This window comes from Protobothrops mucrosquamatus, unplaced genomic scaffold (assembly GCF_001527695.2).
Source record: "Protobothrops mucrosquamatus isolate PMUCROS unplaced genomic scaffold, P.Mucros_1.0 scaffold218, whole genome shotgun sequence".
NCBI classification, from domain to species: Eukaryota; Metazoa; Chordata; class Lepidosauria; order Squamata; family Viperidae; genus Protobothrops; species Protobothrops mucrosquamatus.
In genome coordinates, this window is record NW_015386571.1 from 400,806 (window position 1) to 418,217 (window position 17,412).

General features: G+C 37.3%; 1 protein-coding gene across 2 annotated transcripts in view; it reads right to left on the reverse strand.

Annotated features, from left to right (window-relative positions):
* Window positions 1-243: 243 nt before the first annotated feature.
* RAD51B (RAD51 paralog B) overlaps window positions 244-17,412 on the reverse strand; it is a 320,577-nt gene continuing 303,408 nt past the window's right edge. For both annotated transcript variants that reach the window (XM_015814093.1, XM_015814094.1), the window contains exon 11: window positions 244-597. In XM_015814093.1, the coding sequence (XP_015669579.1) occupies window positions 470-597 (128 nt within the window). In that variant the 3' untranslated portion in view covers window positions 244-469. The remainder of the gene's footprint in view (window positions 598-17,412) is intronic.

Sequence of the window (17,412 nt, forward strand, 5' to 3'; positions counted from 1 at the left end):
TTAAATGGCAGAAATGCATGTGACTGTCGTGTGCTTTGAATATCATGTTAAACACACACTCTTCAAACTTGACTGCATTCACCAGACTATACCCAACCATCAAGCTAAAATTGAGAGAGGAGGAGGGAGGAAGGGAGAGAGACAGAGACAGAGTGAGCAAGAAAGAACGCAACCCTTTGAACAAGTCTTATTGTATTTAACCAATAAAGGACATTAGACATCAACCAACAGGATTTGAGAATGTTCCTGATCACTTTGTTTATGATAATGTTTTTTAAAGAAAAGCTGTAAGATCACAAATGCCAGAGTCAAGCTTGAAAAAAAATCTGGAAGTTGTAATCAAAACTGAAAGGAACCGATGTAGAAGTTGCTCTAGATCAACAAAATCATGACATCAGTTCAAAAACATGAAGCTTTTCTTCTTCAGCATTCTGTTTTTCTGGTTGCTTCTGGTAACTGCTGATGTGACTTACAGGGTAAAACTGGATAAAGCTATTTCAGCTTCATTGTGAAAGGTATCTTTCCTCACTTTTATTGCTTGCAGTGCTGGGTTTATTCCTTCCCAATTACTACAGGGCTTCTCCTTTGGATCCATTTCTGAAATTGTGAGCAAATAAAACCAGTTCAATAACAATACAATGTGCTTGCCTGAAATACTTTTAAGAATTAATGAACAAAACCCCTATTCAGTTATTTAGGTACATTTCTACAAGTAAATACTAGATTCTTTACACAATTAAAAATATATATATCACAATTTGAGACAGTAGCATACAGTCTGTTTTCCAAAGCCAGTTTGGCTGCTTGAAAAGTTGTTCCTTATCTTTCTTTTGCTTCTTATTGATGAATCATTATGTCTTTCAACAGTCTGATCAACTATTTCAGAGGCTTCTAGGCAACAGATTACCTGGCAGGGAATTTGTTTGGAAAACTAATTTAAATTGACTAGACTTTAAATGACTCACAATTTTCCTATCTTGTTTGGCTGTCTTCTCCAAAGCAATGAGAACCTTATCTTCAATGATAAAAAGAGACATTTTATTCGGGGGGGGGGGGGCTCTCAACTTCCTAAAGATGTATTAAAAATCATTCTGGGTTAGGATCATTCTCAGAACATGTTTTCTCAGGAAAATGTTCTGCCTTTGTCAGCAATCCACCCAGAACATTCTATGAACAATGGGGCCAGAATAAGGAAATTGATGATTTCTCCTCCTCAAATGATCTGAGCCATTCCTCTGTCCATGAGCCAACCTTGAGTGGGTGTGGGCTGGTATGTCTCTGTTGAAATTAATGCAACACTGCTGATTTGTATCTGCTGAAGAGGTGAATCTAGGCATATTCTGCACGTATGTCACCCCTTAGAGAATACAGGAGGATAGGCAAACAGCCTCCTCTGCTAATCTATCCAATCTCTGCATTACAGAGTTTCTAAAGGCAAAAGTATTTACTGAGTTTGGACAGAGCCAGGAGAGCTTAAAACAAACTGATATTGCAATCTTTCATCAAACTCTTCTGGAATAATGGTCAGTATTGTATTGTATAAATAGTGGCCAATCTCTTCCCGATCTTCTCTTCGTGTAGGAAATCACGTCATACCTCCTTGATCGTTGGTGTAAGTTCTGTCAGTCATTCACAACTGGCCATAACATTATGTGTATCTGTGCTAAAATTCAGTTTATGAATTCCCTTTCCCTGTTTAGAAGAGAGCTGAAAGTAAAGAACGTGGTTTGCTGTTAATAATTGCACTGCTAGGTGACACAGACCTTAGCAAACTTACCGTACTCACTTTGGATTTCTCCACCTGATCAAACTGAACAAGCAAAGCTTTTCAAAGGACCCTACAGGGCAACATGTACCTAGGTGAACCAACTGCCATTGTTTAGAAACAAAGCCTTGAAGTTTCTCAATAAAGCAAGTAAAGATGCAGTTTAAAGGGAAGAGGAAGGTTGTAAAAGGACTATAAACTAGTTGGCTGATGCAGGGTAAAAAGTCAGCTGGAAAGTTGAGAGAGGGAAAAATGGGGAAACAGAAGGCAGAGAACCAATATGTGATCCTTTTTTAAAAAACCAAGAAAAACATTTATTTTTATTTGCTTGCTGTTAATAAAACAATATTTTCCATACAAGATGAAATAGATACGGTATTTGAAAAATATCAAGAGTCTAGCCTGAAGCCTTTTTCAAGAATCAGGAATGATGTTTAGAGACATATTCAGGCCATAGATAATAAAATGTTTCTAATCTTATCGAGAGCCTGTTTGGCCTAGTGGTTAAGGAACCAGAGTAGAAACTAGGAGATCATGAGTTCTAGTCCCATCTAGTCATGAAAGCCAGGTAGGCAACCTTTGATCAGTCATTCTTTGTCCACTCACCTCACAGGGTTATTGTGGGGAAAATAGGAGGAAGGAGTATTAGATGTGTTCGGTGCCTTGAGTTGTTTATAAAAAGAATAATAAAGCTGGGATATAAATAAATACTAGGAACAGCTCATACTACAGAGTCAGCTTGCACTTCCAATAATGAGGGTGGGAAGGGAAAGTACCATTTTCTTTCAGATCCCAACTTGAACACAGAGATAGACAAAATGAACTCCATTTCTGCAATGGGACTCCCCTTCTTCCAGCCTCTCATGACTAAAAACCTTGGGAGCTTAGAACCTTCATGGGGAAGAAAGCCTACCTTCCCCATTTCCCAAGCATGAGAATATTGAGCCCACGCTACTGGTGGATGGGATTTGTAGGAGTCATTTTGGGTTTATTTGTTTGGGAAATGCATTTTTTAAATAAATTGTATGTATAATGTTAATCTTTATCTACTACCCAGAATCTCACTTATGAGAGTGGCAACCATATATATTGATTTAAATAAATAAATACTGAATTGAATTGGCTTCTGTGCATAAAAATGATTTTCTGCTTTCTACGGACAACATAGTTACACTATTTGGGCTGAGAGATTGGGAATGTCCCAAAGTCTCACAATCTATTTTATAGAATTGTTAGGATGAAAAAAGGGAGAACCCCTGGCCTACCAACCTGAGCTCCAAACATCAAAGTGGGTTGGAAATATAATAATAAATAAAAAATCTGTATTGCAACCATTATGATGGAGAAATATCATAAAGTGAATGTTAACCTGGGAATAGCTGTGTAACTGTTTTAGATGATTTTTCTGAATTTTCCATCCTAATCATTACCTCAAATCTATTTTACTTTTATTGTTCCTATAAAAATAGTTCAAAATTTAACAAAAAACATTACAGTTTTAAACATTACTTAATATTTGACATATTTCTCCAGTCGGAAGATAGCTGTTCTATCACTTAAAGTTTAAGTATTAAAAAAAATGAAACCCCCCCCCCCCCCGAGATAATTATGATTGGATGAACATTGTATTTTACAGTTTATAATGTTGATACAAAAGGAATAATCAAACATCATGAACTTTAGATAAGATATACAATTTGATATACATTCTGGACTGGACATAGCCATACAGAATGGAAACATTAATATGGGAGGCTTCATTTCTGCTCTAATGTTATCAATTAACGATCTCCTATAAGGAGAACTGCTTTTCCAGAACAATTACCTTGTTCTAACAATTAACACACGTAAGGTGAGTCAAGAATACATCAGAAATAGGAAAAACGTCTTACGACCTGTTTCTGTGAAGACATTTGGTCATGAACAAAAGTTAGTTTAGCTCATGAGGATTGAGCGTAACAGAAAATTTCTTCAAGGAAAAAACAAAGAAAGTCCAGTTGCCTTTTCAAAACCACCTTTGGGATAACCATGGATGATTGAGAATCTTTATAGACACTGAGCTTAACACTTCTTCGTGAAGAAAAGGGACTCTGCAAATCCTGTATCCTTCCTTGGTTACAAGAATTTGCTTCCTTCTCAGATCCTACAAACGCAGAACTTCTTGATGCTGTTTTCAACTGTGATATCCTTTTGACAAAGGTATTCTAGTGAAAGCTTTTGTGTGCCACTATTTACTTCATTATTCATCATCAAACGCTTATCTCGTAGTATCTTTATTGGAATTTAAGATATCATAAGACTTTTCAGCATTCAAGCAGACTATTTGATCAAACTAAGCAACCCGTGTGGGATCTAGGCAATAGAGCCAGCTAGCCTCAGCTTTGCCCAGCTTGGAGTTTTTGATCCTAGCTTGGCACTGCCAATTTGGGAATAATTTCTACAAATCAAGAGGCATATTGAAATTCACAGGATTCTCTTGTATGTAGCAGTAACTTATTTTGAACATTTATGGTGTTATTGGAATTGTGGGGTAGGATGAGGGAATTTCCTTGCCTGTATAATTGCTATTGGATTTAGTATAGTCATGAAGCAAAAGTGCAGGTTTTCACTCAAACCATAAGGCAACCAATGGTGATAATTTGCCCAATACTCAGTCATCCTGCATGCACCCAATTCTAGTTAGCCAAAGAGTTAAACAGAGAAAAGTCTAATACTGATAGCAAGGGATGGTTTGACTACTAAAATTACACTGAAATCTGGTTTTATCTTTCTTGACGTTTTTTTTATCTGATACCTTCATAGAGTTATTTTCTCCAATTCAGGCGTCCCCAACCTGTGGGCCATGGCCCACTACCAGGCTGCAGCCTATTGGCCACTGGACCAGGTGAGTGGCTGGCCAGTGCCTGCATGTGCGTGCGCTCACAGCCCCACACATGTGAGCATTGCCACGAGCATCTCAGGTGTTCATGGCCCTACTCGCACGAGCATTGCTGCAAGTTCATGGCTCCACTCACGCGAGTATCATCATGGATGTTCGTGGTCCCACTTGTGTGAGCGTTGCAGGTATTCCCAATCCCACATCTGAACCCCCCCAAAACTATCCCTTCTTTCTCCCTCCCCTCCACTCTGGGCCGCCAACCCCAAAAGGTTGGGGAACTCTGCTCTAATTCTACTGAGAAAAAACACAAATAACAGATGGAAATACTGAAATATCAGATAGAAAACAGAATAAAAAGAAATGTATATTTAGTGGTGACCTAACCGTTTCATAATTTTTTTACTGCTTTTAAAATAATGAAAGAAAAAAAAGTAAAAGGAATGAAACACAAAAATACTATACATTATAAAAGTGCTTCAAAATAGTACGTGAAAACAATACAGCAGAAAAAAATAAAGTGTAATATGTTGTTAGAACAATAAACAGTTACAATTCTATATATAATTAATTATATATAGAATTCAAACATACAGCATAATAATATAGTATTATTCAAAATCATGATAATCATATAACTGTATACTATACACACATGCATATATACTTACATGATTATCATGCTTTTTAAAAACCTATTGTATTTTATATAAATGATTTATATTTCCAATGTTGCAATATCTGTCTTTTAGCTATAACAAGGGCACAGAGAATCCATTTATGTTGTCCAGTTGTCAAATTCCATAAACCAGGCATGTAGATCAAGAGAATATTATTCTCTGAAAATTGTAGTTTTTGGTGCACAGTCACATTTATATATATCGCTAGGCAATGGGAGACTGACTTAATTTCTGTATCTAGAATGTCAATGGATCAACAGAAAATAATAAATATTGGACTTAGTTTGTATAGAAAAGGTTTGTCTAGGATAGCATCTTGTCGGAGATGTAATAAGGGCAATGCTTCTTTAAAAGACATGTTTTTATGATGACCAATCCTAATGATTGCTTTGCTCACTTAACCATTATATCATTCTTGCATATAGATTTATTAGACTAAAAGATGATCTGCATTTCTCCTTATTGCTAAACAGGGCACTTATTGATGTTTGAATTTTGATTCCAGAAGACCAAGACACCTGACTAAAGGCATCTGCAGGATAGTCAAGAGGGGGCAAGCGATAAAAGCAGCATTATGCCACAAGCTCCACCCCTTTTGTACATGCTTTGTGTCATCTCACACACCTATCAAAATGAATCTATAGCACAACTCTGCTTTCACCATTTTAAGGAAAGCGTTGTTTCCTGCAGATGCTTCTGAGTGGGACTCTGTTAACCATTTGATCTTTCATTGGCTTTTGATGCTTTTGGCTATAGCAGGGGTCTTCAAACTTGGTTCTTTTATGACTTGTGGACTTCAACTCCCAGAATTCCTCAGCTAGCATGCCTGGGTGAGGAATTCTGGGAGTTGAAGTCCACAAGTCATAAAAGGGCCAGGTTTGAAGACCCCTGGGCTATAGTATCCTCCTAGAGATTCCTTTTGTTGTTGTTGTTGTTGGCTTTGGACAATATTAGAGTGGTTGAGGGTGCCATTGCCCCCTGCATTGTATTAAGCATCTAAATGAAGCCACTGAAAGTAGCTTTCAGAGTATGGGAACTGGTTGCCATCAGTTAAGTACTGATGATTTTCACCTCAAGTTCTTGACAAGTGAATGAGGAGAGGTTATGCATGTTCTGAACCACTGCCTGGATGCCATGATGGATTAAAAAAACCTAGACCCTGACAAGATGGGTAGGTGGTTTCCACGAATGGAAATTGGAGAGTTTGCCTGTTTTGAAGAAGTCTGTATTGTCTCCATAAGGACAGGGAAGTAATTTGGGAATGCTCATAGAGTCCTTGTCACTGGAGGTCCAAGTAACTCTCTGGTTAAGACCACCAATTATCAGCTTTCTAGAAGGAAACATCTTAGTTCCCATGATTCATACACTGGGAACCTCATTTTTAGGCAACTGTCATATGCTCAGTATGAGACTGTCCTTGTGCTTGGTCCAAAAGACACAGCTGGTATTCTTCTCTTCCTCTCTTTTTAAAAGTGAACTTGTTATCTTATACCTGAATTTATTTTCATTTATTTTAAAATGCTGTTTGTATGTTATTTCTTTGATTGTAATCTCTTTTGCAATTTGTAATAACAGGAAATTGCATACAATTGCAGCAATAAATACTGAAATCATTTAAAAACAAAAGTTTAAAATTATGACTTGTCTAAAATAACTGAGTCTAAAGGAAAGAATGTGGAACACATCTGGCTTTGAAGGACATGGAGCATATGGTATTAAGGTCTCTTCTTCCAACTAAGTGATAGGCTCTTTAGGTCATATTATTTCTAAAATAGCAATGTACAAACCATTGTACATTAAGTGACTTCTGTGCCGATTAGGCCAGAAAGAGACAGAAATAGAATACAGGACTGCTTGACCTATCAGTTATCATGATTTAATATTGTAAGCAAGATCTGGTGTCCTTTAAATTTCTATTTTTTTTCCTCTGTAAAACTTTGTGCTTTCCAGATTGATTTATTTTTTCCTCTCACTCTCCCTCCCTGAATATAACAGAAACTGTCATGCCCCCAAGCATAAGATAATCAGGTATTTTATCTTGCACAACTACATGACTTCTAGTAGCCATAGAACCACCACATGGACTGCAAGTGATCTCACTAATGGCTGCCTGCATTAAGTGATCTCACCTGTCCATATTGCCCAAGGAAAGAACTAGATACTGTAACTAATCTCTAAATTTCCAGTATGGAGAATAGTAGAAGCTTTGGTGGAGCATTTTGGCCACGAAAAAAATGATCATCACACACTTCAAGGCAGAGTTATTTTTAAGTCTTCTCCCTTCCCCACACTGATCTGCCACTTGTATAAAGACCATATAAATATCTGTCAGATTTTTTTCTTTTATCTGAAAATTATTACCCATGAAAAAATACCAGTATTTTATTTGACAGAAATGCCTTTGCTATTAATGCTAGAGGATATGTTTAAACAGTTTTTTATTTCCCTATGTCTTGGCTCATATGTGTGAATGTGATATATAACACAAGAAGTGAGTACCTCGTTAAATGTGAAAACACCCCAAAGCAGAAAAAAATATGTTGGATTGTACAAATAACAATATAAGCAATAATGCAGTGAGTCACAATACTCACTGCTCCAACCTTTTGGGCACCATGGACTGGTTCTGTGGAGAGCAGTTTTTCTGCGGACCGGGTGCAGGGGCGTGGTTTCGTCGTTCTGCATGTGCATGGATGGGGCTTTGCTTACTTGCATGGACCAGTTCCTGGCAGGCTGTGGACCAGTGCCGGTCCACGGACTGGAGGTTGGGGACCCCTGCTCTAAAGGATATTCAATCACTTGAGTGCTAAACTTTGCAACCTTGGACACATATTACTTAGAGATGACTACAGTGCTGAGTTATTTTGGAAAACAGATCAAATTAGGAAAAGATCAATGTCTCTGGTTAGGTTATTTATGTAAAACTGAAGGGATATAGAACTCAACACGAGATGCTAGTCCATTCTAGATATTTTAACATGTTTTCTTTCTTGGTGTGGGAAACCAATTGCCCTGGGACTTGCTTCAAACATTAAAAAGTTTCCCTTTTGCTGTTTATTTTGAAAACAGTTTTAGATCACAGCAGCACAGGGGGACAAAGAAAAGGAGCCCCTTCTGATTCACCAATATTTTTGCACCATGTTGCAAACGGTTTTGAAATATTTTCTCTGCTCATGGTGAATTCTGCGTGCTCATGGTTTAGCTTATCTTGAACATACTTGCAGAAAACCCAAGGGTTTGGCAAGGTTTAAGCTCTGTAGAATACAGTTGGAACACGTTTTCTCTAATACCTGTTAGAATGGGGATTATCATTATCTGTACTAAACCTGGCTCTGTACAGAAATGCAGGAACAAAACATCAGAAGGAGAATTGCTCAGTTATCAGAATTGCTTCATGATAAGATGGAAAAAGCTTTAATGATTCTGTGTAGTTCCGCCTTCTTTGCAACACATTCCTCGCTATGTTTACTTAGAAGGAAATTTGAGCAAGTTCAATGGCACTTATTCCTTACAAAACGTGTTTAAGATTGTTGTCTTAAGAGCTTATTCCAAGGCAAGTCAAAACATATCTCCCCCCCACACATTCCTTATATAGAAACAGCTAGAGTGATTAGTATGTCCAGTTTAGGAGGCTAGGACCTCCTTATAAGTCTGTGTAGCACATGTAATTCTCTCTTCCAACACCACTCCATTAGAGCTGTGAAACATCAAAGAATCATAAATGAGAGTTAATGTTTTCTTTCTCTTTGCTGCCATCTAGTGTTCATCTGGAGTTCTGTAATCTAAATATGATAGCTCTACATTTTTCTTCACCCCATTTTTAGCAGTGTCTAACTTGCTTAATATTAGAACTGTTCCTAGTTAAGCATGCTATCTTATCCCATAGTTAAACTATATTTATTCAATTCGTGTAAATCATTTTGCCCCAACCTGGTGACTTCAAGATATAGCATGTTTGGTTATAATGGATAACCATCAGGTTGATGGGGTTGATGGGAACAGAAATCCTTACATGAGGAAGGTACCAGTTGAAAAGGGCTGGTGTAAGTGCACTAGAATCTGGCAGATTTTGTTCCTCACCCCATGCCCCGGCCAGGCTGGTTCTGTTTCAACGGATTGATTGTGGTCCTTGTTATCTCCCTCCAGCTTTTCCTGTCAAATTTTCAATTCATTATTCCACTGATTATCTGCAAAATGTGAAACAACCACCGGAAAGAAATAAAGAAAATGCATGACACACATTTATAAAAAGAGCAAGCTGGGAACTGTTCAGTTCTTGAAGGGGGAAACCAGTGTGGGGGCAGAGAAGCGAGAAAGTATTTCTGTGACCATGACAAAACCCAAAAGTAACCAAATATTTCTGAAGTCTAAGCCAAGAGATACCAGGATACCCTGACTTTCCCAACAGATCCTTGGACATTTCCTTGTTTGACTGATGTTTGCTAAGTCCATGAACTTTAATGGCTTTTTAAAAATAATTTGCCTTGAAAACGGATCCTGTATCCTGTAACGAATGAAGGGATAATAATAATAATAATTTCCATTTTAGAAGTCTGAGAGGGCAAATACATCTAGCGCAGATTTCTGGAGAGAAATAAATGGAGCAATGGTTAAATAAAAGCAGGTGAAGGACTATGAGAGCAAGGCAGGAAATAGCAGAGGTCTGAATGCTCTAAAAAGAATGTTTGGGCTTTCCACTACCTCCTACCCTTGGGCACTTGCAGCGAGATGCTCTCCACCCACTCCTCCTTCTTATCTCTGTCAGGCCCTGAAGAAACACAGTTCTGAAGGCCACAAACTCCATCGGCCTGAGTAAATCCTCAGCAATGCTGAGCAGGCTCAGGGAGTCTTAGGTTAAGCAGTTTGCAAGTAGGAAAAGTAAGCAGTTAAGAGCCATCCATTTCAATAAGGATGTATGAATAAGAAACATCTTCAGGTGCCAGAAACAGTCTCTAAGCAACCTAATACCATTCTACCGAGCATTAAAAAAATATCAAAAGCCAGGAAAATGTACTCTTGGCATACAGTTCTTCTAAGCTGCACATTTTTTTTTCCATAAAAATCATTTTCTTTATGGAAGAGACTAGAAAGCCATCTCTGAGGTAAAACTGAGGCTGTACTTTGTTTTTCTCTTGGAATGTGTTTTTTTTTAAAGTAGAGCTCAAGGTAACACATCAAAGCAGCTGGTAACTCTGATGTACACTGAAGCATGGAGTTGCAGCAAAGGGTCCATTGCTTGAGGCATCTTAACCTAGACACCTTTGGAAAGAGCAAGGCATAAAATCCGCCCCACTTGGGCTTTCTCTTCTCCTTACAGAAGTTTTATTGCTAATGGGGACCCCCGCAGTTATTTTTATATTTTAGTTTTGTTTTTCTGATTGTTGTTATTTTTAAGCTGCTTTGGCAAGGTTTCTGTCTTGAAAGGCAGGATATAAATAACAGCAATCATCCTTGTCCTCATAAAATCAAGAATTATTTGCCCAATTAGCTTGAAATTGGACATGGAAAAATCTTCTATGTGACAGTAAAGTTTCTCTGGCTAGTTTACAGAAAAAACTCAGAAAAAACTGGTAAAGCTAGAGTTATGTAGCTTTTATGTTCTGAAAGGCTTTCCTATGATGAATTGCTTGTGCATTTGCGGCCTGCTTGAGAAGGCCATCAAAGAAAGCATCTCCCTATTAAATAATATGGTTCTTTAAAAAGGAGACAGTAAGAATAAGGCCACAGAAGAAGGACCTAAAACATTAGTTAGTTGATATGAGAACAGCTTCTTCAAAATTTTTCAGAATTAATCTACACACACCCAAGTTCAAAAGTTAAGTATTAATGCTATCTAGACAACCAAGTTCAAATAGATACAATATGCCAAACCACAGTGAAGTTAGACTTCAAGTAGGTGCATTTTGTACTAATGGAAATCTTTAAATTGTATTCCAACAATGCAGCCTAACTGCTCTGCCATCACTGGAAGTGAAGTACAAGTTGGATGGATTCAGTCACAAACAGCATGCCCATCATGCTGGCAGAGTGGGCTTTAAACTTCTTTCCTCTCGTAATCTTGTGATTTTGCCCTTGATTTTTGTCTTCTCTGTCATTGATAGTGTCAGTTGACTTGCACTAATAATTGATTTTAATTGATAATTTGCTGATTTGCTGTCATGAAGTTTTTACAGGCAAACCAGTTATCATTGCTGATGGTGCTGATTAGCTAAACTGTTTAGATTAGCTAATAATAGTCTGATTTTGCAGTTGGCACTAAGCTGTGTTTCAATAGGCATGTCCATTTTTTTTTGCAACTACTCTTCTTTTGACAACTATTTGACTTAGCTGCTTGATGTAAAAGTGCTTCTGAAGTTGGGAAAACAAAACTATTTCATCCACTGGCTTAGAAATGATAGCTTGACTAGGCTATAGATCCTGGAATGCAAACGAGAGAGATGACATTTGCTATTTAGATTAATCTATCTATTTAAACATACCTCAAATGGGTTTAGCTTTAGGAAGTAGATACATTTTTAGCTTTCAAACTACCCTCTACATGTAAGAGAAAGGATGTCTTCTATATGCTTCTATATACCTTTTAAATGTTTTATCCTGACAAATCATGAATCCTGAAAGGAATGGTCAAATCCACATTTTTTAGCTGTAGGGATATTTATTTATTATTTTAATTTTGAGGCTACCTGATTCCATAGCAACTTGGGGTTCTTTACTGATAAAAATTTTAAAAAATACATAAAGAGAGAAAAAAGAGAAGATAGTTAACATCCAATACCATCCAATGTTGCTTGAGCCCATTCTAAGTCAGGACCTGGGAGAATAACCAGGTGTGGGATCCTTGGTGCCCTCTGAGTTTAGTTGTTTTCTTGCAGACCAAACTAGGTAACATCATCGGTACATGTAGGGAGAGGGGTTTGCTCTCCCTACTAGCATTGAAGATATTACCTAGTTTGGTAATGAAACATCTGCAAAAAACCAGCCAAGCTCAGAGAGCATCAAGGACCCCACATTTCAACCCTGATCTACAAATATTCGGAACAAACACATCTTAAGCAATTTATGAAAGGTCAAAGGGTGAGAACCGTACAAATTTCTGGTGGACATCCAACAGGGTACTGAGAAGATATGCTTCCTAGGTCCCATAGATGGAGCATGACCATCTAGATGACTTGATTAGATGGGTAGAAATATGCAGCTGAAACAGTCTTCAAAAATAGCCATTTTCTCCACTCCAGTTTTCCTCTAGGTTTTTCCTACTGTGGCCTAGTAACTGTAGGAAGTAACTAGTAAACTTCCTTTCAAAAGAAAGGAAGTCTGTCTGTTTTCCCTTGAATCATCATCTGCTTCCTTTTCTGTCCACATATTGTCCTGTATTCTTAGAAACGGACATCTCTCAAGTTCTGCATGTTCTCTCCCCACTCCCCAGTGGTTTGGGAAGTAAAGTTATGTTTGTGTCTGGTACAATCCCATTGCTGGAAACCCTGGAAATCAGCATAATGCCTGATTTCAATCGTACATTTTACAGTGGGGGCTGAGATTGGTCCTCTTTCCTTACACTGGTTCTAAAATAAGTATTTTATTGTTTGAAATTTGACAAGTGCTTGCTTGTAACTGCTCTCGATATAAGTTAACCAAGAAGCTTTTGAACACAAAAATAACCAAAATAACTCAGTCTGTTTGCAAATCTCACATGGTGTTTGCACACTGGGTTCATTCGTTTATATCCATGCTTTCAATAGGATTATGAATGCAATGGCTAAGTCTAAGAAAAGGTGAGAAAATGAAAACTACTCTTTAAAACACTGCCTGTTTCAAAGCAGGCCCAACTATGGAAAGAATGGAAGATATGCATGAGTTGCCTAGTCCCTCTGACCTTGTGACCTCTGAGTTCTATATACTAGGAAATGTGTTCTTCTTTTGCTATGCTTTTCTTTTCTAAACAAAAATGTGTTTGTATTTACCAGGTTCCTTCTGGGATCTGGTTGTCTTCTTTTTGAGTGACTGTTGCCTTCTGGTGTTATGGAAATGCCATTATTCGTGGATCAGTATTCAAATAGCATGGGTTAGTATTGCAAGCAATCTTTAATTAAATGTTTATGCAGTCTCCTGCAATTCTTCCAAAGAAAAGAAAAGCAATTTTGTGTAATTTCAAACCATTCATCCCTTTTCCTGCAGTTTTGTGGTTGAAAGATTATCTTGCGCTAATCTGTAGCTGTTCTCAGCCCGCTGTAAGTCAAAAGACTTGGTCAGAATTCCATGTGTTCAAATTGTGCAAAATACTGTATTGTGTATGCGCACGTGGACACATGCATGCACACACAGAGTTATATATAACTACTAAATGTATACTGTTATGCATGTAAATGTTGTGCCACATGATAATACAAAAGTTATATACAATGTCAGATCCAGTAAATAAAAGTAATATTTTGAAGCATATACAGTGGTGTTTACTTGTGTTTGTTCTATTATTTATTTTTTAAAAATGACTATGAAGGTTAGTATTTTATGATTAAAACAGACATGCAAAAGAAAAAAAACTTTCCTTTTTATTCTTTAATCTCTAGAAAGCATATTCTACTTTATGTGCTGTACAGGGCACAAACATATAGTAAAAACCTAACAAAATTTTAGAGAGGATTAAATTTGTCTGTTAAATCCAGATTTAAATGAATGATATAATTTACCACATTTGCAAAATGTATGTCATGCAATTAATAATATAAATGATGTAAAAACAACAATTGTGTGAATATGCAAATGACGGAAACTGATGCAAAAAGTATAAATTGTTGTCTGGACTACTTTGCTTTGCTCTTGAAACAATGGACTTTGTTGTTTGAGGATGAAATTTGAAGTAATAGTTTCATTTATTGTGTCCAAATTCTGCTGAATGAAGGTAACAGATGTCCCAATAATCAAGGTTTTACTATAAGAACTTTCTTCATAACTGAAACAAATACAGCTTCTTTTTTCATTATTAAGGAAACAGACATGTCCTAACCTGGCCTCCCTCAGCACGATCCCTCGTGCCTATGCTGGGCATAGAATCCTATAATGCATAACCTTGTAGCTAGTTTTCATCAATCATATTAAGCTTGGCCTGGAATGTATGCCCCAAGATCCCTGTTTTCTGATACTTGTCTTTGCTGTTCATTTTTGTTTTTGTTTTCCCTTTAGAAAGGGTATTTTGGGGTGGATAAAGATTGTGTCTCTGCTGCAGACTCTTTTATTGCTATTTTATAGACACACATAGTAGCAGAGGGAGGGGGGTCACACGCACAAATTTCACGGATTCCATTCTCAGGTCCTCCCAGTGATTGGCTCCAGCCTCAGAAGCATCCTCCTCCACATACTCAGACCGCCCCCTCCTATTAGTTTTGAAGAGCCATGAAAAAAAAAATAGTTCTTTAGACAGCCATTTGCAGAGGGAAATTCTGCAAGATTCTGCTGTCCAAATATATGACATAACTGGGCCTTGTCATTGTTTATGTTACTACCTTTTTAACATTTGAAGTTTATGTTATTATTTGTAATAATAATTCAATCTTCAGAAATGAAACAGCCTAATCTTGAAGTAAATAAATAAATGACTAATCAGAAGCATTAATTTTTTCCCCATTTCTTTCCTTGTTGTTTCTACAGATACCAAATATTACTCAATGCATTTCAACTGTAGCTTTTATTTAATAAGTACAATAATCCATTGTGAAATAAACTTTTTTTAAAGGAAGTTGTTATATAAACTATCACAGCTGTACAAAACAAGCTATTGCAGTCTGAATGATTAAGCAGAATTCAGGCAGAGCCATTAGCAATATCAGGGGCACAGATACACTTCAGAGAAGCCTAAAAAGAGAAGACAAGAGGCTGAACCCTGGAAAGAACAATACAGGCCATCCTCGACTTACGACCACAATTGAGCTCAAAATTTATGTTGCTAAGTGAGAAATTTGTAAAATGAGTTTTGCCCCATTCGATGACTTTTCTTGCCACAGTTGTTAAGTGAATCATTTTCTTTGTTAAGTTAGTAATATGGTTGTTAAGTGAATCTGGATTTCCCACTGTCTTTGCTTGTCAGAAGTTTGCAAAAACTGATCATATGACCCCAGGACGCTGCAACCGTTTTATAAATATGAACCACTTGCCAAGCATTTGAATTTTGATCATGTGACCATGGGGATGCTGCAACAGTTGTAAGTGTGAAAAATGGTCATAAGTCACTTTTTCCAATGCTGTTGTAACTTTGAACGGTCACTAAATGAGCTGCTGTAAGTCGAGGACTACCTGTAGTCCATTTTTGTCATGCCTCTGCAGGTGGTTCAGTCCGGGATCCTTCTTGCTAGCTAGAAAAGCTGAAAATCATTACTCCTTAGCTCCCCATGATCTTTGGCAGGCTACAAAAAAGTTTTAACCTGTGGTATTAAAAATATGGAATTTGTGGTCCATTTTCCAATTTCCCTGGGGTAGGAGCAAGCCTCAAACCTTACAGAGCACGTCCCCAAAGATTCTTTTAAATCTGGCTTGGGGAAAGTGGAAAAGGCATGTCATATCTTCCTATACAGTATATTCATGTTAAGACTTTTATCAGCATGATCGGTACCATCTTCTCTGAAACAGAGGAAACAGAATATGTGGGCAACATTTTACTTTTGGGAGCTGAGTGATAGATGTCATGTGCTTAAATATGTGTGCATGCTTCTCTTATGTGACAGAGCAATTACTTACGGGCTGAGTCCTAAATAGTCTTCTGCAAGTCAGTGGAAATGAGTAGCTTAAGTCCCACTGATTTCAATGGGTCTGCTCTAAGTAAGACTAAGCCTTAATGCACACACACATACCCATATTAAATTAAAGATAAAAGCTAAGGAGAAAGAGAAATATAGCGAAAGGAACGTCAAGACTTAATTCTTGTTAATTTCATGTTGTCAGAGGAACAGTTCATGTAAGATTTACGTGTTTCCCCCCCCACCTGTGAACTTTAAGGTAAACCTCAGCCAGAGACTGCTACATTCCTCATAAACCCTTAATACAGCCCACTTCTGCTTTTCCAAACTGCTTTCTCATTATTCAATAGCACATTTTTCCATAGCACTCTGTTCTTGTTTATACATGCTTGCTGCAGTCCCAAATTGAATTTTTTGGTCCTGCAGTAAAAACACCTGTATTTTATTAAGGCACAGAAATTATGTTCCTCCTCATTTTTCCTGAAGTTGAATTAACTCTTTACAGACTGTGGAAATACAGTACTAAATGTGTCTATCTGGCTTACAATCTTAACTGGGGCTTATTTTGGGTGTGGGGCTTATATTACAAGCATCCTGAAAAATCATGCTAGGGCTTATTTTCTGGCTGGGTCTTATTTTGGGGAAAACATGGTATACTAATAATATCAGTTTATTGAAAACTGAATATGTGGTGGCAGTTATTATATGGTTGCAAAAATGGCAAATGCAATGTGAGTGGGCATCAGCTGGGAAGTTCATGGGAAGTAATTATTTCTACTTCAGACCCCAACACAGATATTTTTTTGGACATCACTTTAAAAGAAAACTTCAGACAAACTGTGACATATTCTGAGATGGGAAATGAAGATTATCATAGGACTAGAACAGATTTATGAAAAGAAACTGGGATAACTGGGAATATTTAACACTTTTCAAATACTTGAGAAGTTGCAGATAGATACTTTCTATATTGTCACCGGATACCAGTACCCGTTCTTTGTTACTACAAAGTAATATAGATTTAAGTTACAAGGGTGTTACAAAAAAATTGCTAAGAATAAGAGCTATTTCACAGTGGAACCAGTTACCAATGGGCTGATTAACTTTCCTTCAGCTGATACAAGCAAGAGGCTGGACAGCCATCTATTGGAGATGCTTTAATTTGGATTCCTTACACTGAGCAGAGATGATTTGATCAGTCAACAGTCCCTTTCAATTCTGTGATTCTACTATTTTAAATGTCTAAGTGTTGTCACAAATTGTTAACTTGCTGTTATACAATTAAGGGCAAGCACAAGCTAGTTGCTCCAGAAAGATCCAAGATTTATAAGCAGACAGTGTATCTGGGAAATATCACATAAATAT